The 25624-nt window shown below is 50.3% G+C and overlaps 2 protein-coding genes across 2 annotated transcripts in view; both read left to right on the top strand.

Moving 5' to 3' along the window:
• Nucleotides 1-25624, top strand: part of LOC306757709 (uncharacterized protein) — a gene marked incomplete at its 3' end in the record, with an annotated part of 493032 nt that overhangs the window by 163437 nt on the left and 303971 nt on the right. The window lies entirely within an intron of this gene.
• The window catches only part of klhdc8a (kelch domain containing 8A), a gene marked incomplete at both ends in the record, with an annotated part of 102300 nt that overhangs the window by 48372 nt on the left and 28304 nt on the right, over nucleotides 1-25624 (top strand). The window contains 2 exons of the mRNA XM_079242438.1: nucleotides 8474-8575; nucleotides 11566-11714. Coding sequence (XP_079098564.1) covers nucleotides 8474-8575; nucleotides 11566-11714 — 251 coding nt within the window. The remainder of the gene's footprint in view (nucleotides 1-8473; nucleotides 8576-11565; nucleotides 11715-25624) is intronic.

Genomic DNA, 25624 nt, shown 5'->3' with positions numbered 1-25624 from the left:
TGGACCCACCCGGGAGGCAGCGGAGGGGAGCCCCAGCCGGAGTCCCCCGCGGTCAGGGGGAACAAGCCCCAGCGGGCCCAGACCGGCCTCGCCAGGCACCGGCCGCCCAGAGCAGACAAAGCGCGGGCCCCAGGGCCCCAAGAGCCCGAAGCCAAACCCCAACCCTCCACAGGCAGAGGGTCCAGCCCACACCAATGGAGAGCCAGGATCCCCAGACAGCCGCCGAGTGAAGGCCAGGCCGCACCCCAGTGCACCGGCCGCGCTCCCGGGGCACAAGAACCTCCCCTCAACACACACACACACACACAAAGGCATACACAGACACCCACACATATACTCCCACACACATACCAACTGACTCACGTACTACCTCCTAACACACACCCTACCCGCCCCGTCCATTACACATGCTCCATGTCACACCCCCCTACCCTCCTTGCCCCACTCACATACTCCCCGATGCCAGTTCTGACACCACTGTTGTATAGCTGTTTAAAATCCCTTCACGGTTATGTGCAGTTTGTGTGTGCAGGATCTAAAATAGCTTCAGAAAGTCCGTGTGTAAACGTTTCTAACAACTTGCGTACTTGTGTGCATGTGTGCGCAAAAGCAGAGGAAGCCTTTTATCCATTTTGGGTTAATAGGTCAGGTTTACCTTCATGATAACTGTGAGGGGAGTGAATTTTTTTCTAACTCGCCCATTTAAAAGTAATATAATCTTGAAATTTGGCATATTTAGGGGTGTGTACTTTTGATTGACAGGAACCCAATCTCCCTCTCCAAGTAAGAAGAACGTAGAACAACCGGTTAACATTTTGACATGTTAACATGTGACTTAGCTTTAGCCCGCTTGCCTCTGTTAGCTGGTTAGTTCCTGTTTTCTCCGGGTTAGTTTGGTTAGCTCTTAGCTACAAGCAGATCAGAATTCATGCAATGTCAATCATCCACCATGACGCTCACAGCCCCCCTCTCAGCTCCACCTCTTTGTCCATATATGTATTTTCCGGACGAGACGACGCGCATGCCCCTGCCAAGCTGACAATAGAAGGAATGACCCACCAAGCTTCATTTCAGCTCTTCAAAAACCTATGGGTGATGTAACGAAGTCTACGCCCATCTTTTTAGATACAGTCTATGAGGAAACCTCGTCAGACAGCTCAGTAGGGCTGAGACGTCTCAGATTTCTGCAGGAGGAAACAATCCTCAGGTCTATAGCTGTAGTACTGACAGTAAAGGTAATACTTTCCTGATCAGTAGAATAATAAACAATCAAGCTACATATTATCCTCTAGATTTAATCACAAGGGACAGTGCTATGTGCAAAGAGGCTCCATACCCCTCAATTCTACTGTTAATGCCTCTCTGAGTATGTCCTTTCTGTTGTTCTGAAGGTGTTGCCACAGCGAACCAATGGATTCCTAATACCATTAAAAGCCCTCTTCAAACTGCACAGATTGATGGCACACACCCGCGAAATGAAGAAAGAGAAGATGCTTTTCCCCCAAGAAGAGAGAATGACCAGCTGTGATCTCTCCTTGCTCTTTCTTAAATCATGATTTGAGAAAGAGAAATAAAATTCAAATAAAAAAAACAGAAATAAAATTATAATTCGAGATTGTGCCGTCTGTTGGCAGCAAATTGTAGTAGCTCTGAATTGCTATCTTAATTTTTTTAAAGTACTTCTCACATAGATATTATCTCAATTTGGTTTTTTTTTTTTTCTGAGGATTTCATGGCGGTTCAGAGGGTGTGTTGCCAGGAAGATTTTTCTGCATATTTCTGCATATTTCAAGGCTTGTTATGATGAGTCTCCATGGCAACAAAAGACTTGTTTACAATCGGGATCAACTGATTAAACTCTCCCAAATCAGGATCATCAGTGAAACAACACATCAAATCCCGATGGAGTTGAAAAGAAAGAGAAGAGGATGCAGAGCGGGAGTGAGACAGAGGAGAAAATGATGGAGATTTAAACCATTTCTCCCGACCGTCGTCATGGGTAATGTGAGATCACTATCTCACAAAACGGACGAGCTCGAGATGCTAACAAGGTCTCAGAAAGAATACAGAGAGTGCAGTATTATGTGCTTCACCGAGACATGGCTGCATGAACACATCCCTGACTGTAATGTGTCTGTACCGGGCTTTAAAACGGTCCATGCAGACCGCAGTAGACAACACAGCGGAAAGTTAAAGGGTGGTGGAATTGCAGTGCTGATTAACCAGCGTTGGTGTCATCCTGGACATGTTACTGTCAAGGAGAAGATATGCACAAGGGACATGGAACTGTTAGCTGTGAGCTTCCGTCCATATTATTTACCCAGAGAGTTTACCTGTGTTATTCTGGTAGCAGTTTATATAATACCTGGTACCGCACCAGACACAGCCTGTGACGTCATCAGCTCCGTCGTTGCTCGGCTACAAACACAGCATCCAAACTCATTCATGGCGATCTCCGGAGACTTCAACAACGTCTCCCTCTCTGCAACTCTACCAACATTCCAGCAGTTTGTCAGCTGCTCCACCAGAGAAAATAAGATCTTGGACTTATTTTATGCAAATATGAATAATGGATCCAGTTGTTCTGCCCTGCCTCCTTTATGAAGATCTGACCATAATCTGGTTCTTCTCACCTCCACCTACAAGCCCATCGTTCAGCAGCAACCAGTCATCACAAAGACTATCAAAATCTGGTCTGCTGAAGCTGAAGATGCTCTTAGAGGAGGCTTTGAGGCTACAGACTGGAATGTCCTCTGTGAACCTCATGGAGACGACATCAACGCCATGACTGAGTGTGTGACAGATTACATAAACTTCTGTGTGGACAGCATCGTCCCAACAAGAACAGTGAGGTGCTTCCCCAATAACAAACCCTGGATCTCCAGTGACCTGAAAAAGCTGCTGAACATCAAAAAGAAAGCCTTCAGGGATGGAGACAGGGAGTTATTGAGGGCAACACAAAAACAACTTAAAACCCAAACTAAGAAGTGCAAGGAGGACTACAGGAAGAAGTTAGAAAGTCAGCTCCAGCAGAATAACCTGAGGGATGTGTGGTCTGGAATGAAGAAGATCACCGGCTTCAAGTTAAAGGGGGACCAGCCTGATGGAGGTCTGGACAGAGCTAATGAGCTGAACATATTCTTCAACAGGTTCAGTTCACCCCCTACCTCCAGCCCAACAGACCACACACCCTCCATAAGCCCACTGCTTTCCTGTCACGCCTCCAATCTGTCACCCTGCAGCTCAGTCATGGACCAGAACACAGCTTCATCTCCCTCCACATCAGGACATCCTGAGACCTCCACCTTGTTTGTCTCCTGCAATCAGGTTATGAAGCAACTTGAGAAACTGAACCAGAACAAGGCTGCAGGTCCAGATGGTGTCAGTCCCAGAGTTCTCAAGACCTGCTCAAAACAACTATGTCCGATTCTCCAGCACCTTTTCAACACCAGTCTGAGACAAAATAGAGTCCCAGTGCTGTGGAAAACCTCCTGCCTTGTTCCAGTGCCTAAAAAAACACAACCAGCTGAACCAAGTGACTACAGACCAGTTGCCCTGACATCTCACATCATGAAAGTCCTGGAGAGACTCTTACTGGCTCACCTCAACAAGCAAGTAAACACCTTTCAGGACCCATTCCAGTTTGCATATCGTAATGGACTTGGGGTTGAAGATACCATCATATACCTGCTCCAGAGAGCACACTCTCATCTGGACCATTCAGGCAGCACTCTGAGGGTCATGTTCTTTCATTTCTCAGTGCTTTTAATACCATTCAGCCTGCTTTGTTATGTGAGAAGCTCCATAAATTCCAGGTGGATACCTCCACAACCACCTGGATCTATGACTACCTCACAAACAGACCCCAGTTTGTGAGACTGAAAGGTTGTGTGTCTGAGATGGAGGTCAGCAGCACTGGTGCACCACAAGGAACTGTACTCTGGCCATTCCTCTTCACTCTGTACACCTCAGACTTCCAGTACAACTCTGAGTCCTGTCATCTGCAGAAATACTCTGATGACTCTGCAGTTGTGGGGTGTATCAGGGATGGACAAGAAGCAGAGTACAGAGAACTGGTCAGTCAGTTTGTTAAATGGTGCGGTGACAATCATCTCATATTAAATAGCAGCAAAACAAAAGAGATGATTGTTGACTTCAGGAGGAAGAAGAATAAACAAAGCACTGTTTCCATCCTGGGAGAGGAGGTGGAGGTGGTGGAGGAATACAAGTATCTTGGAGTTCATAGTGGTCATGGTGATGGTGGTCATAATGATGATGGTCATGGTGATGGTGGCCATGGTGATGGTGGTCATAATGATGATGGTCATGGTGATGGTGGCCATGGTGATGGTGGTCGTGTGATAGTGGTCATGGTGATAGTGGTCATGGTGATGGTGGTTATGTGTGATAGTGGTCATGGTGATGGTGGTCATGTGATAGTGGTCATGGTGATGGTGGTCATGTGATGGTGGTTGTGTGATAGTGGTCATGGTGATAGTGGTCATGGTGATAGTGGTCATGGTGATGGTGGTTGTGTGATAGTGGTCATGGTGATGGTGGTCATGTGATAGTGGTCATGGTGATAGTGGTCATGGTGATGGTGGTTGTGTGATAGTGGTCATGGTGATGGTGGTCATGGTGATGGTGGTCATAATGATGATGGTGGTCATGGTGATGGTGGTCATGGTGATGGTGGTCATGGTGATAGTGGTCATGGTGGTTGTGTGATAGTGGTCATGGTGATGGTGGTCATGGTGATGGTGGTCATAATGATGATGGTGGTCATGGTGATGGTGGTCATGATGATGGTGGTCATGGTGATGGTGGTCATGATGATGGTGGTCATGGTGATGGTGGTCATAATGATGGTGGTCATAATGATGATGGTCATGGTGATGGTGGTCATGATGATGGTGGTCATGGTGATGGTGGTCATAATGATGATGGTCATGGTGATGGTGGTCATGGTGATGGTGGTCATGATGATGGTGGTCATGGTGATGGTGGTCATGATGATGGTGGTCATAATGATGATGGTGGTCATGGTGATGGTGGTCATGATGATGGTGGTCATGGTGATGGTGGTCATGATGATGGTGGTCATGGTGATGGTGGTCATAATGATGGTGGTCATAATGATGATGGTCATGATGATGGTGGTCATAATGATGATGGTCATGGTGATGGTGGTCATGGTGATGGTGGTCATGGTGATGGTGGTCATGATGATGGTGGTCATGGTGATGGTGGTCATGATGATGGTGGTCATGGTGATGGTGGTCATAATGATGATGGTCATGGTGATGGTGGTCATGATGATGGTGGTCATGGTGATGGTGGTCATGATGATGGTGGTCATGGTGATGGTGGTCATGATGATGGTGGTCATGGTGATGGTGGTCATAATGATGGTGGTCATGGTGATGGTGGTCATGATGATGGTGGTCATGGTGATGGTGGTCATGATGATGGTGGTCATGGTGATGGTGGTCATGGTGATGGTGGTCATAATGATGATGGTGGTCATGGTGATGGTGGTCATAATGATGATGGTCATGGTGATGGTGGTCATAATGATGATGGTCATGGTGATGGTGGTCATGATGATGGTGGTCATGGTGATGGTGGTCATGATGATGGTGGTCATGGTGATGGTGGTCATGGTGATGGTGGTCATGATGATGGTGGTCATGGTGATGGTGGTCATAATGATGATGGTCATGGTGATGGTGGTCATGATGATGGTGGTCATGGTGATGGTGGTCATAATGATGATGGTCATGGTGATGGTGGTCATGATGATGGTGGTCATGGTGATGGTGGTCATGATGATGGTGGTCATGGTGATGGTGGTCATGATGATGGTGGTCATATGATGGTGGTCATGGTGATGGTGGTCATGATGATGGTGGTCATGGTGATAGTGGTCATGGTGATAGTGGTCATGGTGATGGTGGTTGTGTGATAGTGGTCATGGTGATGGTGGTCATATGATGGTGGTCATGGTGATGGTGGTCATATGATGGTGGTCATATGATGGTGGTCATATGATGGTGGTCATATGATGGTGGTCATGATGATGGTGGTCATATGATGGTGGTCATGGTGATGGTGGTCATATGATGGTGGTCATGGTGATGGTGGTCATATGATGGTGGTCATATGATGGTGGTCATGATGATGGTGGTCATATGATGGTGGTCATGATGATGGTGGTCATATGATGGTGGTCATGGTGATGGTGGTCATGATGATGGTGGTCATGGTGATGGTGGTCATGATGATGGTGGTCACAATGATGATGGTCATGGTGATGGTGGTCATGATGATGGTGGTCATGGTGATGGTGGTCATGGTGATGGTGGTCATGATGATGGTGGTCATGGTGATGGTGGTCATAATGATGATGGTCATGGTGATGGTGGTCATAATGATGATGGTCATGGTGATGGTGGTCATGATGATGGTGGTCATGGTGATGGTGGTCATGATGATGGTGGTCATATGATGGTGGTCATGGTGATGGTGGTCATGATGATGGTGGTCATGGTGATGGTGGTCATGGTGATGGTGGTCATAATGATGATGGTCATGGTGATGGTGGTCATGGTGATGGTGGTCATGGTGATGGTGGTCATGGTGATGGTGGTCGTGTGATGGTGGTTATTTGATGGAGATCATAGTGTTGTTATCACCAAACCACTATTAGAAGTACACCCATAAACACGTTCATCTTAGGTTTTTTTTCAGAAAATGCTCCTGTGGAGTTTCTTGTCTTTTGGTGTTTTTTTGAATTGCAGTTTTCTACTCTTTTTCTATTTGTATTCCTTTATTCATTTCTTTATTTGAACCATTCAGATTACAAGATATATTATTGTGTCTAATATTGTGTATATTATTGTGTAAATGTAGAAAAGATGGCCTAATTTTATCTATCGTCTCAAGACAAGTAGAAGACACAATGTAAAAGAAAAGATAAAACAATGAAATGATATAAACATACAGTCGACACATTCATTCATTCATTCATTCATTATCCCAACCGCTTGACTGATGAAGGGTCATGGGGAAGCTGGAGCTCAGGAACAATGAAGTTCAAATCGGTTGTTGTAAATGTTGAATAAAGCATATGATTTTTAAGTGGCAGAATTAAGTGTACACATGTACATGTACATGTACATGTACACAAAGTTGGAGTGTATTTTTAACAATACAGGATGAACACAACTCATTTGAATTCATTAACGCAGGATAACGGGACTACAAATAAAACAGTGTGTAGTACACATTTACATTCATGTAAATATACTTCTGTCTCTAAATGTAAGAGGAATTTCAACAGAAATGCAAAAGCTACACGGATGTTTGCAGCACTCAACTACGACGTGTCCGTGTCTGTGCTGCAGAGCATCCATCCAGCTGCAAGAACAGCTGTGGTTGATGAGAAAGGGATATGTATCCACTGCCGGTGTTCCACAGGTTTGGTGGCTCATATTTGGGAGACCCTTTTGTTTCTTCCTCTGGTGGTCCTTCCAGTGAGCGATTTTAGTTATTTCTCAGATGGTGGTGATGCAAATCCATCTAATATTATTTGGAACAAGAATATTAAAAAATAATAAACAATCTTCTTACTGACAAGAGAGAACCCGGTGTGGTCTTCTGCTGCTGGAGACCACCTGCTGGACGCGTTGTGTGTTTACATGATGTTCTGCAGCTCTTGGATGGAACCAGTGTTTACTGGACATCCATTTTGTCTTTCCTTCATCTCCAACATGTCTGTCCATTCTTGTCCAGATATTTTCTCTTCTTCAAACCTTCCCTATAAACACAAAGAATGGCTGTTAGTGTTGGGAAGAAAGACAATTACAGGCTTGACCACAGTGCACACAGGCGCCTGCAAGGTCAGCTGCTTCTCAGTTGTCCCCCGTTGGGAGCGTGAGGGGTTGCTGGTCTATGGTCTATGTCTATGTGATGGACCGGTGACCTGTCTAGGTGTACCCTGGACCACATCTGGTGTTCCAAGCGTCCCAGCTGCAACACGCCTGATTCAAATCAGTGTGTGTTTAGCAGATGAATGCAGAGCTTGTCTGAGTCTGGTGTGTTCCAGCAGGGACACTAGGAAAACCTGCAGGGCCTTGAGGACCAGGATTGAGGATCCCTGGTGTAGAATATGGACGGATTACTGAATATTCTTTTCCTCCCTGACAACCCTCCTTATTATTATTAAGGTTATTATAACCTTTTCATGTCCTTTGCAGGTGCATGTGTGTGTGTGTGCACAGGTGTGTGTACAGCTGTCTCTTGGGTGACCTGTTTGTGCAGGGCACACTCAGGACTCAGCAGCAACCTGTCTGGCTGAAAGTGGACTGCAGTGTCTCTAGAATTCCCCTCAGCTACTTTATAACCTTGTGCACGCGCAAGCAGCCCCATTCACTCACTCAAGCTGTCTTTTGTTATCCTTGTTCTTCCTCAGGCACCTGGCTGAAGTCAGAGGACACGGTGGCTATGAAAACAAAGAGAGCTGACTTTGCTGCTGCCTTCCTGCGGGGCCGTATGGTGGTCGCAGGTGGACTTGGTAAGAAAGACAAGCTGGAAACAGACCTCTTTGTTCTTCTTTTAGTTTACCAATGTTTCAGAGAGAGAGAATTAATAAAGAAGAAGCAAGCTTTTCATCTAATTAATGTGTCCATCAAACAGTTTGATTTATGTTTTATGTAATATAGAATGGGCAAAATCATTGATTGCTGCTTTAAATCTGCAAAATGCCACCTGCAGTCCCAGAATGGTGAAGTCAGACAGTCCCAAACTTGACATCTTGCACAGTGACATTTTACAGTGACTGCAAAAATACTGGTTGGGCGACAAGAAAGGGAAAAAAAAGGAAAGAAAAGGGCTAGTGGTCCTGTTAAATCCTCCATGTGGCCGTAACAAGGAAGACCAGCTGGGTCACAACCACTTGTAATCTCAAGTCTTTAGACTTTTTCAGTCTCTTTTTTTTCATTGCAATTTGCTGGCTTCTGTTTTCCTCTTTTTTTTTTCTTTTACAAATATCTTTATTAACCACTCCCTGTTTCAACCCTTTGAGATGCTCATTAACACTTGACAAAAACCTGCATCAGCCACAGTTCAGTTGTGTTTTGCTGTTGCCGTTTTTAGGACTTCTGTTAAATAATGATGTCAGGTGACCCCCATGTGGTCATTGCATGCTCAGAGATGACGTCAACCACAGGATTGATTGGAAAGAAAGTAAAGTTTGATTGGTGACTGGATTAAAAGTGCTCCATGTAAACGCAGCTACAGTTTCAATGTTCCTGAACAAACCGAGAGAAAGTGGGAGGACCGTCTCTGGAGCGACAGGCGCCTGTTAAAGATAACCATCTTACATTGCCAAGAAAACATCATGATATGCTACTATGCAGTATTTCACTTTTAAACGGCATCATTTGTAGTTAGAAAAAACACCCAGAAGTTGCCTTTGGATAACGACTGTGAGTGAAAATGGAGGAGAGGGTAAATATTTTATAGCAAATGTTTGCTTCTGTTTTTACAAAGTCACTAGATATACGATAATATAGGAACTACTTTATGTTGACCTCGTCGTTTTCATGTTAATCAACTGTTGTCAAGTAGCACGTTTGTCTCGTTTACGTGTCAAAAGTCAGTTGATCTGAACCAGCTGATTACCAGTTGCTATGGTAACACCTGCAGGGTAATGATACGATGGTAATTTAACTTGCCCAGCTATCAGTGACCATGGTATAAATTAAATAAATTCATCCCATTCCTCCCCTCTTACCGTATGCAGGTGAAGTGACACAGATGTTATTTGTTGTGAAGTTCTATGTTGCACACTCTACACACAGAAATCTTCTTTAGCTAAGTATTGTACATATGACACTTTATTATATAAAGTATTTTCCTCATGTTAGTAGAGATCCATGTAACCACAGCTTCATGTCGCCTAATTAGCTAAACTTCATCTCCAACAATGTTGCATAACAAAGAATGTATAAAGCCTTTCAATCTTTAAGTTTGGTTTATTGATTACTTAACCACTCCTACACACTAGGAAAAGACATACCACTGCTGTGGGCGCCCCACCCGCCTGCGTTGGGGCTGTGGTGGGCGTCCCTTATTTTAACATCGGAAAGGTGGCAACCCTATCTGGAACTTCATCCAGCCTGCCAGTTCAGGCCAGACTGGAAACCAGTTTACAGTCCAGCCCTGTTACCGCATGAGCTCAAGTGCTAGTTGCTCGGCATAGTCCATCACAGATCTTACAGAATGTGCGACACAGCAGGAAACCACACAAACCAACCAGCAGAAACAGTTATCATAAATAAATCCTGTTGTGTAGAAATCCTCCAGCAAACACATATCGCAATAATAAACCGCTAACGGAAACAGCTAAATTTAAGAAGAAGTCTCAAATATCGATACAAAGTTTTACGCTCCCATGAGGAAGTTTTCAATCATTTCAATATAGAAATATATTACAAAAGTGTAATGGAAATACTTTTTTCACATATACGTGTCCACAGACGTGACATGGGGGGTCATGTGTCATTTCCAGTAAAGAATTTTAGAAAAGAAAATGTGCAAGAAAAGCGATTGCAAATTCTCCGCAGCAACCAAAAAACCTTAAAATAACACTACCTGGCTACCTTGCATCGTAAAATCCTGGGAACAGTACAAGATTTTACAAAAACTGAGGCTTAATCACTAAACACTGTTTAGTGGACACACCTGCAAATGGCAACTGTTGTTTGTAGAAACTTACAAATATTGCTTTTACTTTGCAAAAAATGTCATGGAAACGCAGTTATAGTGTGCTCAATCAATGAGCAACAAAGTGATTTAGAAGCGACGTGGAGACGGAAAATGAAATGCATACAGTTGTATTAGGACTTAGATAGATAGATAGATAGATAGATAGATAATGTTTTAACGTAATTTTTAATTAAACAGTCATATGTTGTCACTCTTGCCTTTGAAGTGGGCAGGAAAGTTCTCACATATCTTAACAGAGCTAGTGGGCTTAGCGTGGTTTATTAAACAGTTGAAAAGGGGAATCTAGCATTATTATGTCTGTTGGATATGAGTGGAAAAGTGCGTCTGTCTAGCTTCTTTGGATGCTCTATTGGAGGTGGAGAGATCATTTCTGTATATATGAGGGTGAACTGTGAGTTTATATCTTTTCCATACTCTGTCTGTAGAGAAGAGTGGCTTTGGATTGGTTCTCAGCTTTTTTTTTATGTGTATCAATGCCACATTATCCAGTGCTCTTATTGTTTTTACTGTCAGAGCATCACCTACGAAATCAACTGTAGAATCAGAAAACAGATGCAGATCCACTGATGCGGTTCAGATATGAAGAACCAAATGAACCATGTTGTTTACTTGTATACTTAAGCAATCTTAACATCTCTACCCTCAAATTCTGAATGAAATATTGATCTCTTTATGTTCAATTTGACTTTGTTTCGTGATTGTGTAAGAAACTTAAACTATGAATGAAAACGTCAGAGCATGTATGAGGCCTTAGAGTTATGTGTGTGTTTTCAGGTCATGAGCCTTCAGCTCTGGACACAGTCGAAGCCTTTCATCCTGAGAGGAAGAAGTGGGAAAGACTGGCTTCAATGAACTCCCCCAGATGCTCTGCCTCTTCCATCATCATCAGAGACCGCCTCCTGGTGGTGGGTGGAGTCAACCAGGTATAGCAGGCCTCACAATGAGGAGTCCTTTTAGTTTGAGGCAAAAGACGGGTTTGCAGATTGACAGACACTTCCGTCCATCGCCTGCATCGTTTACGCATGTAATTTGGTTAGTTTTTGAGGCCCGTTGTTTGGTGCAACAAACCAGCTGAAACCACACAGGGGGCAGCGGTGAGCAACAAACCTCACATATGACCAGCAATTGGAAAAAACCAGAGATGAAGAAGAGAGGCATGAAGAATTAGAAGAAGACATGGGCTGTGTCTCAATCAGCGCACTAACACTACTTCGCGCATGTTTCAGTGCGTTTACACTGACTTTTGTGCAAAAACTCAGTGCACTGAAAGTACCCGGATGCTGCCCTAAACCAGTGTGGAACGATGGACACTTCGCGCATTAAATCGACGCCATTTTGCTGACGTAGCGGAAGAGGATGGACTTTCCATCAGTTTACCAGGTAAATAATGGCGGAGTTTAACGCCGGTCCAGGTGGGGATTCATTTGTATAAATGTAAGTATTAAATTATTCCGTTATGATTGTGATGTATACTGCAGCCTGACGACAGTTATGGATCTGACCATTTGTCAGACTCGGTAGTTAGCACCGTAGCTTAGCACACTGTTAGCAGTTTTTATCCGCTGTAGTGGACGTATACAGGTTATATGTGTTATAAATGATGAATGTTACAGGTTCTGTATGTTCATTCATCCTTGCTGAACGTCCAGATGAAGGATTGTGGTGTTTATAACGTAAACTATTAATACCGATATAGCGCCAGTTTTTAGAGAGCGGTCCGTTACTATGGTTACCACTGATGCCATAAATCTGCATCGTATCGTCAGATCTGAACTGCTGAGACTGAACGAGAAAATATAGATATAAAATAAACATAGTAGTGAATTTAGTTGGTTTGATTATTAGAGTGCAAAGTGTGTAACTTTCTTCTGCATGGCTCCACCTCGTCTGTCCCTGATTGAAAATCCATCGTATGTGTGTGTGTGTGTGTGTGTGTGTGTGTGTGTGTGTGTGTGTGTGTTTAGTTTACGTTGTAGTTGGTGTCATGTAATATTTACTGAATGTTTCGTGTGTTTTGTGTATGGTAATAAATTAATCATTACAAAATATATAATTATATTAGAACAATGTAAAGAGAAGTTCATTGTAGATCTTCATCATATAGAGACACACAATTTGTTTCCCATTCGCCAAATTATTTATTGTTTAGATATAAATGCAGTCATGATCTGGGGAGTAACACATCATTACCATCCTCTGCCTCTCATCAGCCTCACAGACGGTTCCTGGAGATGCTGCTGGTTCTCCTGCTGGTTGTTCCCCAGCTGCCCTCCTGACATCTTCATCATCATCATCATCATCATCTGGCTCCAGTAGGTCACCGCTGCTCATGCAGATGTTGTGGAGGACGGTGGACGGACCTCCACCTGGTCTCTAGGATCCTGAAAGGCTGACCTCCACCTGGTCTCTAGGATCCTGAAAGACGGACCTCCACCTGGTCTCTAGGATCCTGAAAGACGGACCTCCACCTGGTCTCTGGGATCCTGAAAGACGGACCTCCACCTGGTCTCTAGGATCCTGAAAGACGGACCTCCACCTGGTCTCTAGGATCCTGAAAGACGGACCTCCACCTGGTCTCTAGGATCCTGAAAGTCGGACCTCCACCTGGTCTCTAGGATCCTGAAAGACGGACCTCCACCTGGTCTCTGGGATCCTGAAAGACGGACCTCCACCTGGTCTCTGGGATCCTGAAAGACGGACCTCCACCTGGTCTCTAGGATCCTGAAAGACGGACCTCCACCTGGTCTCTAGGATCCTGAAAGACGGACCTCCACCTGGTCTCTGGGATCCTGAAAGACGGACCTCCACCTGGTCTCTAGGATCCTGAAAGACGGACCTCCACCTGGTCTCTGGGATCCTGAAAGACGGACCTCCACCTGGTCTCTAGGATCCTGAAAGACGGACCTCCACCTGGTCTCTAGGATCCTGAAAGACGGACCTCCACCTGGTCTCTAGGATCCTGAAAGTCGGACCTCCACCTGGTCTCTAGGATCCTGAAAGACGGACCTCCACCTGGTCTCTAGGATCCTGAAAGACGGACCTCCACCTGGTCTCTGGGATCCTGAAAGACGGACCTCCACCTGGTCTCTAGGACCCTGAAAGTCGGACCTCCACCTGGTCTCTGGGATCCTGAAAGACGGACCTCCACCTGGTCTCTAGGATCCTGAAAGTCGGACCTCCACCTGGTCTCTAGGATCCTGAAAGACGGACCTCCACCTGGTCTCTAGGGTCCTGAAAGACAGACCTCCACCTGGTCTCTGGGATCCTGAAAGACGGACCTCCACCTGGTCTCTGGGATCCTGAAAGACGGACCTCCACCTGGTCTCTAGGATCCTGAAAGACGGACCTCCACCTGGTCTCTGGGATCCTGAAAGACGGACCTCCACCTGGTCTCTAGGATCCTGAAAGACGGACCTCCACCTGGTCTCTGGGATCCTGAAAGACGGACCTCCACCTGGTCTCTAGGATCCTGAAAGACGGACCTCCACCTGGTCTCTAGGATCCTGAAAGTCGGACCTCCACCTGGTCTCTAGGATCCTGAAAGACGGACCTCCACCTGGTCTCTAGGATCCTGAAAGACGGACCTCCACCTGGTCTCTAGGATCCTGAAAGATGGACCTCCACCTGGTCTCTAGGATCCTGAAAGACGGACCTCCACCTGGTCTCTGGGATCCTGAAAGACGGACCTCCACCTGGTCTCTAGGACCCTGAAAGTCGGACCTCCACCTGGTCTCTGGGATCCTGAAAGACGGACCTCCACCTGGTCTCTAGGATCCTGAAAGATGGACCTCCACCTGGTCTCTAGGATCCTGAAAGACGGACCTCCACCTGGTCTCTGGGATCCTGAAAGACGGACCTCCACCTGGTCTCTAGGACCCTGAAAGTCGGACCTCCACCTGGTCTCTAGGACCCTGAAAGTCGGACCTCCACCTGGTCTCTGGGATCCTGAAAGACGGACCTCCACCTGGTCTCTAGGATCCTGAAAGACGGACCTCCACCTGGTCTCTAGGATCCTGAAAGATGGACCTCCACCTGGTCTCTAGGATCCTGAAAGTCGGACCTCCACCTGGTCTCTAGGATCCTGAAAGACGGACCTCCACCTGGTCTCTAGGATCCTGAAAGATGGACCTCCACCTGGTCTCTAGGATCCTGAAAGTCGGACCTCCACCTGGTCTCTAGGATCCTGAAAGACGGACCTCCACCTGGTCTCTAGGATCCTGAAAGTCGGACCTCCACCTGGTCTCTAGGATCCTGAAAGACGGACCTCCACCTGGTCTCTGGGATCCTGAAAGACGGACCTCCACCTGGTCTCTAGGATCCTGAAAGTCGGACCTCCACCTGGTCTCTGGGATCCTGAAAGACGGACCTCCACCTGGTCTCTGGGATCCTGAAAGACGGACCTCCACCTGGTCTCTGGGATCCTGAAAGACGGACCTCCACCTGGTCTCAAGGATCCTGAAAGACGGACCTCCACCTGGTCTCTAGGATCCTGAAAGACGGACCTCCACCTGGTCTCTGGGATCCTGAAAGACGGACCTCCACCTGGTCTCTAGGACCCTGAAAGTCGGACCTCCACCTGGTCTCTGGGATCCTGAAAGACGGACCTCCACCTGGTCTCTAGGATCCTGAAAGTCGGACCTCCACCTGGTCTCTAGGATCCTGAAAGACGGACCTCCACCTGGTCTCTAGGATCCTGAAAGACGGACCTCCACCTGGTCTCTGGGATCCTGAAAGACGGACCTCCACCTGGTCTCTAGGACCCTGAAAGTCGGACCTCCACCTGGTCTCTGGGATCCTGAAAGACGGACCTCCACCTGGTCTCTAGGATCCTGAAAGACGGACCTCCACCTGGTCTCTAGGATCCTGAAAGATGGACCTCCACCTGGTCTCTAGGATCCTGAAAGTCGGACCTCCACCTGGTCTCTAGGATCCTGAAAGACGGACCTCCACCTGGTCTCTAGGATCCTGAAAGATGGACCTCCACCTGGTCTCTAGGATCCTGAAAGTCGGACCTCCACCTGGTCTCTAGGATCCTGAAAGACGGACCTCCACCTGGTCTCTGGGATCCTGAAAGACGGACCTCCACCTGGTCTCTAGGATCCTGAAAGTCGGACCTCCACCTGGTCTCTAGGATCCTGAAAGACGGACCTCCACCTGGTCTCTAGGATCCTGAAAGACGGACCTCCACCTGGTCTCTAGGATCCTGAAAGTCGGACCTCCACCTGGTCTCTAGGATCCTGAAAGACGGACCTCCACCTGGTCTCTGGGATCCTGAAAGACGGACCTCCACCTGGTCTCTAGGATCCTGAAAGTCGGACCTCCACCTGGTCTCTGGGATCCTGAAAGACGGACCTCCACCTGGTCTCTAGGATCCTGAAAGATGGACCTCCACCTGGTCTCTGGGATCCTGAAAGACGGACCTCCACCTGGTCTCTAGGATCCTGAAAGACGGACCTCCACCTGGTCTCTAGGATCCTGAAAGACGGACCTCCACCTGGTCTCTAGGATCCTGAAAGACGGACCTCCACCTGGTCTCTAGGATCCTGAAAGATGGACCTCCACCTGGTCTCTAGGATCCTGAAAGACGGACCTCCACCTGGTCTCTAGGATCCTGAAAGACGGACCTCCACCTGGTCTCTAGGATCCTGAAAGACGGACCTCCACCTGGTCTCTGGGATCCTGAAAGACGGACCTCCACCTGGTCTCTGGGATCCTGAAAGACGGACCTCCACCTGGTCTCTAGGATCCTGAAAGACGGACCTCCACCTGGTCTCTAGGATCCTGAAAGATGGACCTCCACCTGGTCTCTAGGATCCTGAAAGACGGACCTCCACCTGGTCTCTGGGACCCTGAAAGACGGACCTCCACCTGGTCTCTGGGATCCTGAAAGACGGACCTCCACCTGGTCTCTAGGATCCTGAAAGTCGGACCTCCACCTGGTCTCTGGGATCCTGAAAGTCGGACCTCCACCTGGTCTCTGGGATCCTGAAAGTCGGACCTCCACCTGGTCTCTAGGATCCTGAAAGACGGACCTCCACCTGGTCTCTAGGACCCTGAAAGACGGACCTCCCCCGGGTCTCTAGGATCCTGAAAGACGGACCTCCATCTGGTCTCTAGGATCCTGAAAGAAGGACCTCCACCTGGTCTCTGGGATCCTGAAAGACGGACCTCCACCTGGTCTCTAGGATCCTGAAAGACGGACCTCCACCTGGTCTCTGGGATCCTGAAAGACGGACCTCCACCTGGTCTCTGGGATCCTGAAAGACGGACCTCCACCTGGTCTCTAGGATCCTGAAAGACGGACCTCCACCTGGTCTCTGGGATCCTGAAAGACGGACCTCCACCTGGTCTCTAGGATCCTGAAAGACGGACCTCCACCTGGTCTCTAGGACCCTGAAAGACGGACCTCCACCTGGTCTCTGGGATCCTGAAAGACGGACCTCCACCTGGTCTCTAGGATCCTGAAAGACGGACCTCCACCTGGTCTCTAGGATCCTGAAAGACGGACCTCCACCTGGTCTCTGGGATCCTGAAAGACGGACCTCCACCTGGTCTCTGGGATCCTGAAAGTCGGACCTCCACCTGGTCTCTAGGATCCTGAAAGACGGACCTCCACCTGGTCTCTAGGATCCTGAAAGACGGACCTCCACCTGGTCTCTGGGATCCTGAAAGACGGACCTCCACCTGGTCTCTGGGATCCTGAAAGACGGACCTCCACCTGGTCTCTAGGATCCTGAAAGGCGGACCTCCACCTGGTCTCTGGGATCCTGAAAGACGGACCTCCACCTGGTCTCTAGGATCCTGAAAGACGGACCTCCACCTGGTCTCTAGGATCCTGAAAGACGGACCTCCACCTGGTCTCTAGGATCCTGAAAGACGGACCTCCACCTGGTCTCTGGGATCCTGAAAGACGGACCTCCACCTGGTCTCTGGGATCCTGAAAGACCTCCACCTGGTCTCTAGGATCCTGAAAAACGGACCTCCACCTGGTCTCTAGGATCCTGAAAGACAGACCTCCACCTGGTCTCTAGGATCCTGAAAGACGGACCTCCACCTGGTCTCCAGGATCCTGAAAGACGGACCTCCACCTGGTCTCTAGGACCCTGAAAGACGGACCTCCACCTGGTCTCTAGGATCCTGAAAGACGGACCTCCACCTGGTCTCTAGGACCCTGAAAGACGGACCTCCACCTGGTCTCTAGGATCCTGAAAGACGGACCTCCACCTGGTCTCTGGGATCCTGAAAGACGGACCTCCACCTGGTCTCTGGGATCCTGAAAGACGGACCTCCACCTGGTCTCTAGGATCCTGAAAGACGGACCTCCGCCTGGTCTCTGGGATCCTGAAAGGCGGACCTCCACCTGGTCTCTAGGGTCCTGAAAGACGGACCTCCACCTGGTCTCTAGGATCCTGAAAGGCGGACCTCCACCTGGTCTCTAGGATCCTGAAAGACAGACCTCCACCTGGTCTCTGGGATCCTGAAAGACGGACCTCCACCTGGTCTCTAGGATCCTGAAAGACGGACCTCCACCTGGTCTCTGGGATCCTGAAAGACCTCCACCTGGTCTCTAGGATCCTGAAAGACGGACCTCCACCTGGTCTCTGGGATCCTGAAAGACCTCCACCTGGTCTCTAGGATCCTGAAAGACGGACCTCCACCTGGTCTCTGGGATCCTGAAAGACCTCCACCTGGTGTCTAGGATCCTGAAAGGCGGACCTCCACCTGGTCTCTAGGATCCTGAAAGACGGACCTCCACCTGGTCTCTGGGATCCTGAAAGACCTCCACCTGGTCTCTAGGATCCTGAAAGACGGACCTCCACCTGGTCTCTGGGATCCTGAAAGACGGACCTCCACCTGGTCTCTAGGATCCTGAAAGACGGACCTCCACCTGGTCTCTAGGGTCCTGAAAGACGGACCTCCACCTGGTCTCTGGGATCCTGAAAGACGGACCTCCACCTGGTCTCTAGGATCCTGAAAGACGGACCTCCACCTGGTCTCTAGGATCCTGAAAGACGGACCTCCACCTGGTCTCTAGGATCCTGAAAGACGGACCTCCACCTGGTCTCTGGGATCCTGAAAGACGGACCTCCACCTGGTCTCTAGGGTCCTGAAAGACGGACCTCCACCTGGTCTCTGGGATCCTGAAAGACGGACCTCCACCTGGTCTCTAGGATCCTGAAAGACGGACCTCCACCTGGTCTCTAGGATCCTGAAAGACGGACCTCCACCAGGTCTCTAGGATCCTGAAAGACGGACCTCCACCTGGTCTCTAGGATCCTGAAAGACGGACCTCCACCTGGTCTCTAGGGTCCTGAAAGACGGACCTCCACCTGGTCTCTGGGATCCTGAAAGACGGACCTCCACCTGGTCTCTAGGATCCTGAAAGACGGACCTCCACCTGGTCTCTGGGATCCTGAAAGACCTCCACCTGGTCTCTAGGATCCTGAAAGACGGACCTCCACCTGGTCTCTGGGATCCTGAAAGACCTCCACCTGGTCTCTAGGATCCTGAAAGACGGACCTCCACCTGGTCTCTGGGATCCTGAAAGACCTCCACCTGGTGTCTAGGATCCTGAAAGACGGACCTCCACCTGGTCTCTGGGATCCTGAAAGACCTCCACCTGGTCTCTAGGATCCTGAAAGACGGACCTCCACCTGGTCTCTGGGATCCTGAAAGACCTCCACCTGGTCTCTAGGATCCTGAAAGACGGACCTCCACCTGGTCTCTGGGATCCTGAAAGACGGACCTCCACCTGGTCTCTAGGATCCTGAAAGACGGACCTCCACCTGGTCTCTAGGGTCCTGAAAGACGGACCTCCACCTGGTCTCTGGGATCCTGAAAGACGGACCTCCACCTGGTCTCTAGGATCCTGAAAGACGGACCTCCACCTGGTCTCTAGGATCCTGAAAGACGGACCTCCACCTGGTCTCTAGGATCCTGAAAGACGGACCTCCACCTGGTCTCTGGGATCCTGAAAGACGGACCTCCACCTGGTCTCTAGGGTCCTGAAAGACGGACCTCCACCTGGTCTCTGGGATCCTGAAAGACGGACCTCCACCTGGTCTCTAGGATCCTGAAAGACGGACCTCCACCTGGTCTCTAGGATCCTGAAAGACGGACCTCCACCAGGTCTCTAGGATCCTGAAAGACGGACCTCCACCTGGTCTCTAGGATCCTGAAAGACGGACCTCCACCTGGTCTCTAGGGTCCTGAAAGACGGACCTCCACCTGGTCTCTGGGATCCTGAAAGACGGACCTCCACCTGGTCTCTAGGATCCTGAAAGACGGACCTCCACCTGGTCTCTGGGATCCTGAAAGACGGACCTCCACCTGGTCTCTAGGATCCTGAAAGACGGACCTCCACCTGGTCTCTGGGATCCTGAAAGACGGACCTCCACCTGGTCTCTAGGACCCTGAAAGACGGACCTCCACCTGGTCTCTAGGACCCTGAAAGACGGACCTCCACCTGGTCTCTAGGATCCTGAAAGACGGACCTCCACCTGGTCTCTAGGACCCTGAAAGACGGACCTCCACCTGGTCTCTGGGATCCTGAAAGACGGACCTCCACCTGGTCTCAAGGATCCTGAAAGACGGACCTCCACCTGGTCTCTAGGATCCTGAAAGACGGACCTCCACCTGGTCTCTAGGATCCTGAAAGACGGACCTCCACCTGGTCTCTGGGATCCTGAAAGACCTCCACCTGGTCTCTAGGATCCTGAAAGACGGACCTCCACCTGGTCTCTAGGATCCTGAAAGACGGACCTCCACCTGGTCTCTAGGATCCTGAAAGACAGACCTCCACCTGGTCTCTGGGATCCTGAAAGACGGACCTCCACCTGGTCTCCGGGATCCTGAAAGACGGACCTCCACCTGGTCTCTTGGATCCTGAAAGACCTCCACCTGGTCTCTAGGATCCTGAAAGACGGACCTCCACCTGGTCTCTGGGATCCTGAAAGACCTCCACCTGGTCTCTAGGATCCTGAAAGACGGACCTCCACCTGGTCTCTGGGATCCTGAAAGACCTCCACCTGGTCTCTAGGATCCTGAAAGACGGACCTCCACCTGGTCTCAAGGATCCTGAAAGACCTCCACCTGGTCTCTAGGGTCCTGAAAGGCGGACCTCCCCCTGGTCTCTGGGATCCTGAAAGACGGACCTCCACCTGGTCTCTAGGGTCCTGAAAGACGGACCTCCACCTGGTCTCTGGGATCCTGAAAGACGGACCTCCACCTGGTCTCTGGGATCCTGAAAGACGGACCTCCACCTGGTCTCTAGGATCCTGAAAGACGGACCTCCACCTGGTCTCTAGGATCCTGAAAGACGGACCTCCACCTGGTCTCTAGGATCCTGAAAGACGGACCTCCACCTGGTCTCTAGGATCCTGAAAGGCGGACCTCCACCTGGTCTCTAGGATCCTGAAAGACGGACCTCCACCTGGTCTCTAGGATCCTGAAAGACGGACCTCCACCTGGTCTCTAGGATCCTGAAAGGCGGACCTCCACCTGGTCTCTGGGATCCTGAAAGACGGACCTCCACCTGGTCTCTAGGATCCTGAAAGACGGACCTCCACCTGGTCTCCAGGATCCTGAAAGACGGACCTCCACCTGGTCTCTAGGACCCTGAAAGACGGACCTCCACCTGGTCTCTAGGGTCCTGAAAGACGGACCTCCACCTGGTCTCTAGGGTCCTGAAAGATGGACCTCCACCTGGTCTCTAGGGTCCTGAAAGACGGACCTCCACCTGGTCTCTAGGGTCCTGAAAGGCGGACCTCCACCTGGTCTCTGGGATCCTGAAAGACCTCCACCTGGTCTATAGGATCCTGAAAGACGGACCTCCACCTGGTCTCTAGGATCCTGAAAGACGGACCTCCACCTGGTCTCTGGGATCCTGAAAGACAGACCTCCACCTGGTCTCTGGGATCCTGAAAGACCTCCACCTGGTCTATAGGATCCTGAAAGACGGACCTCCACCTGGTCTCTAGGATCCTGAAAGGCGGACCTCCACCTGGTCATTGGGATCCTGAAAGACGGACCTCCACCTGGTCTCTAGGATCCTGAAAGACGAACCTCCACCTGGTCTCCAGGATCCTGAAAGACGGACCTCCACCTGGTCTCTAGGACCCTGAAAGACGGACCTCCACCTGGTCTCTAGGGTCCTGAAAGACGGACCTCCACCTGGTCTCTAGGGTCCTGAAAGACGGACCTCCACCTGGTCTCTAGGGTCCTGAAAGACGGACCTCCACCTGGTCTCTAGGGTCCTGAAAGGCGGACCTCCACCTGGTCTCTGGGATCCTGAAAGACCTCCACCTGGTCTATAGGATCCTGAAAGACGGACCTCCACCTGGTCTCTAGGATCCTGAAAGACGGACCTCCACCTGGTCTCTGGGATCCTGAAAGACAGACCTCCACCTGGTCTCTGGGATCCTGAAAGACGGACCTCCACCTGGTCTCTAGGATCCTGAAAGACGGACCTCCACCTGGTCTCTGGGATCCTGAAAGACCTCCACCTGGTCTCTAGGATCCTGAAAGACGGACCTCCACCTGGTCTCTGGGATCCTGAAAGACCTCCACCTGGTCTCTAGGATCCTGAAAGACGGACCTCCATCTGGTCTCAAGGATCCTGAAAGACCTCCACCTGGTCTCTTGGATACTGAAAGGCGGACCTCCACCTGGTCTCTGGGATCCTGAAAGACCTCCACCTGGTCTCTGGGATCCTGAAAGACCTCCACGTGGTCTCTAGGATCCTGAAAGACGGACCTCCACCTGGTCTATAGGATCCTGAAAGACTGACCTCCACCTGGTCTCTAGGACCCTGAAAGACGGACCTCCACCTGGTCTCTGGGATCCTGAAAGACGGACCTCCACCTGGTCTCTAGGATCCTGAAAGACGGACCTCCACCTGGTCTCTGGGATCCTGAAAGACCTCCACCTGGTCTATAGGATCCTGAAAGACGGACCTCCACCTGGTCTCTAGGATCCTGAAAGACGGACCTCCACCTGGTCTCTGGGATCCTGAAAGACAGACCTCCACCTGGTCTCTGGGATCCTGAAAGACGGACCTCCACCTGGTCTCTAGGATCCTGAAAGACGGACCTCCACCTGGTCTCTGGGATCCTGAAAGACCTCCACCTGGTCTCTAGGATCCTGAAAGACGGACCTCCACCTGGTCTCTGGGATCCTGAAAGACCTCCACCTGGTCTCTAGGATCCTGAAAGACGGACCTCCACCTGGTCTCAAGGATCCTGAAAGACCTCCACCTGGTCTCTAGGATACTGAAAGGCTGACCTCCACCTGGTCTCTGGGATCCTGAAAGACCTCCACCTGGTCTCTGGGATCCTGAAAGACCTCCACGTGGTCTCTAGGATCCTGAAAGACGGACCTCCACCTGGTCTCTGGGATCCTGAAAGACCTCCACCTGGTCTCTAGGATCCTGAAAGACGGACCTCCACCTGGTCTCTAGGATCCTGAAAGACGGACCTCCACCTGGTCTCTAGGGTCCTGAAAGACGGACCTCCACCTGGTCTCTAGGATCCTGAAAGACGGACCTCCACCTGGTCTCTAGGATCCTGAAAGACGGACCTCCACCTGGTCTCTAGGATCCTGAAAGACGGACCTCCACCTGGTCTCTAGGATCCTGAAAGACGGACCTCCACCAGGTCTCTAGGATCCTGAAAGACGGACCTCCACCTGGTCTCTAGGATCCTGAAAGACGGACCTCCACCTGGTCTCTAGGGTCCTGAAAGACGGACCTCCACCTGGTCTCTGGGATCCTGAAAGACGGACCTCCACCTGGTCTCTAGGATCCTGAAAGACGGACCTCCACCTGGTCTCTGGGATCCTGAAAGACGGACCTCCACCTGGTCTCTAGGATCCTGAAAGACGGACCTCCACCTGGTCTCTGGGATCCTGAAAGACGGACCTCCACCTGGTCTCTAGGACCCTGAAAGACGGACCTCCACCTGGTCTCTAGGACCCTGAAAGACGGACCTCCACCTGGTCTCTAGGACCCTGAAAGACGGACCTCCACCTGGTCTCTAGGATCCTGAAAGACGGACCTCCACCTGGTCTCTAGGACCCTGAAAGACGGACCTCCACCTGGTCTCTGGGATCCTGAAAGACGGACCTCCACCTGGTCTCAAGGATCCTGAAAGACGGACCTCCACCTGGTCTCTAGGATCCTGAAAGACGGACCTCCACCTGGTCTCTAGGATCCTGAAAGACGGACCTCCACCTGGTCTCTGGGATCCTGAAAGACCTCCACCTGGTCTCTAGGATCCTGAAAGACGGACCTCCACCTGGTCTCTAGGATCCTGAAAGACGGACCTCCACCTGGTCTCTAGGATCCTGAAAGACAGACCTCCACCTGGTCTCTGGGATCCTGAAAGACGGACCTCCACCTGGTCTCCGGGATCCTGAAAGACGGACCTCCACCTGGTCTCTGGGATCCTGAAAGACCTCCACCTGGTCTCTAGGATCCTGAAAGACGGACCTCCACCTGGTCTCTGGGATCCTGAAAGACCTCCACCTGGTCTCTAGGATCCTGAAAGACGGACCTCCACCTGGTCTCTGGGATCCTGAAAGACCTCCACCTGGTCTCTAGGATCCTGAAAGACGGACCTCCACCTGGTCTCAAGGATCCTGAAAGACCTCCACCTGGTCTCTAGGGTCCTGAAAGGCGGACCTCCACCTGGTCTCTGGGATCCTGAAAGACCTCCACCTGGTCTCTAGGATCCTGAAAGACGGACCTCCACCTGGTCTCTGGGATCCTGATAGACGGACCTCCACCTGGTCTCTAGGATCCTGAAAGACGGACCTCCACCTGGTCTCTAGGATCCTGAAAGACGGACCTCCACCTGGTCTCTAGGATCCTGAAAGACGGACCTCCACCTGGTCTCTAGGATCCTGAAAGACGGACCTCCACCTGGTCTCTAGGATCCTGAAAGGCGGACCTCCACCTGGTCTCTAGGATCCTGAAAGACGGACCTCCACCTGGTCTCTAGGATCCTGAAAGACGGACCTCCACCTGGTCTCTAGGATCCTGAAAGACGGACCTCCGCCTGGTCTCTGGGATCCTGAAAGACGGACCTCCACCTGGTCTCTAGGATCCTGAAAGACGGACCTCCACCTGGTCTCCAGGATCCTGAAAGACGGACCTCCACCTGGTCTCTAGGACCCTGAAAGACGGACCTCCACCTGGTCTCTAGGGTCCTGAAAGACGGACCTCCACCTGGTCTCTAGGGTCCTGAAAGACGGACCTCCACCTGGTCTCTGGGATCCTGAAAGACCTCCACCTGGTCTCTAGGATCCTGAAAGACGGACCTCCACCTGGTCTCTGGGATCCTGAAAGACCTCCACCTGGTCTCTAGGATCCTGAAAGACGGACCTCCACCTGGTCTCAAGGATCCTGAAAGACCTCCACCTGGTCTCTAGGATACTGAAAGGCGGACCTCCACCTGGTCTCTGGGATCCTGAAAGACCTCCACCTGGTCTCTGGGATCCTGAAAGACCTCCACCTGGTCTCTAGGATCCTGAAAGACGGACCTCCACCTGGTCTCTGGGATCCTGAAAGACCTCCACCTGGTCTCTAGGATCCTGAAAGACGGACCTCCACCTGGTCTCTAGGATCCTGAAAGACGGACCTCCACCTGGTCTCTAGGATCCTGAAAGGCGGACCTCCACCTGGTCTCTGGGATCCTGAAAGACCTCCACCTGGTCTCTGGGATCCTGAAAGACGGACCTCCACCTGGTCTCTGGGATCCTGAAAGACCTCCACCTGGTCTCTAGGATCCTGAAAGACGGACCTCCACCTGGTCTCTAGGATCCTGAAAGGCGGACC

The sequence above is a fragment of the Telmatherina bonti genome, assembly GCF_933228915.1.
Source record: "Telmatherina bonti genome assembly, chromosome: 6".
NCBI classification, from domain to species: domain Eukaryota; kingdom Metazoa; phylum Chordata; class Actinopteri; order Atheriniformes; family Telmatherinidae; genus Telmatherina; species Telmatherina bonti.
This window is presented reverse-complemented; position numbering and strand designations above follow the sequence as displayed.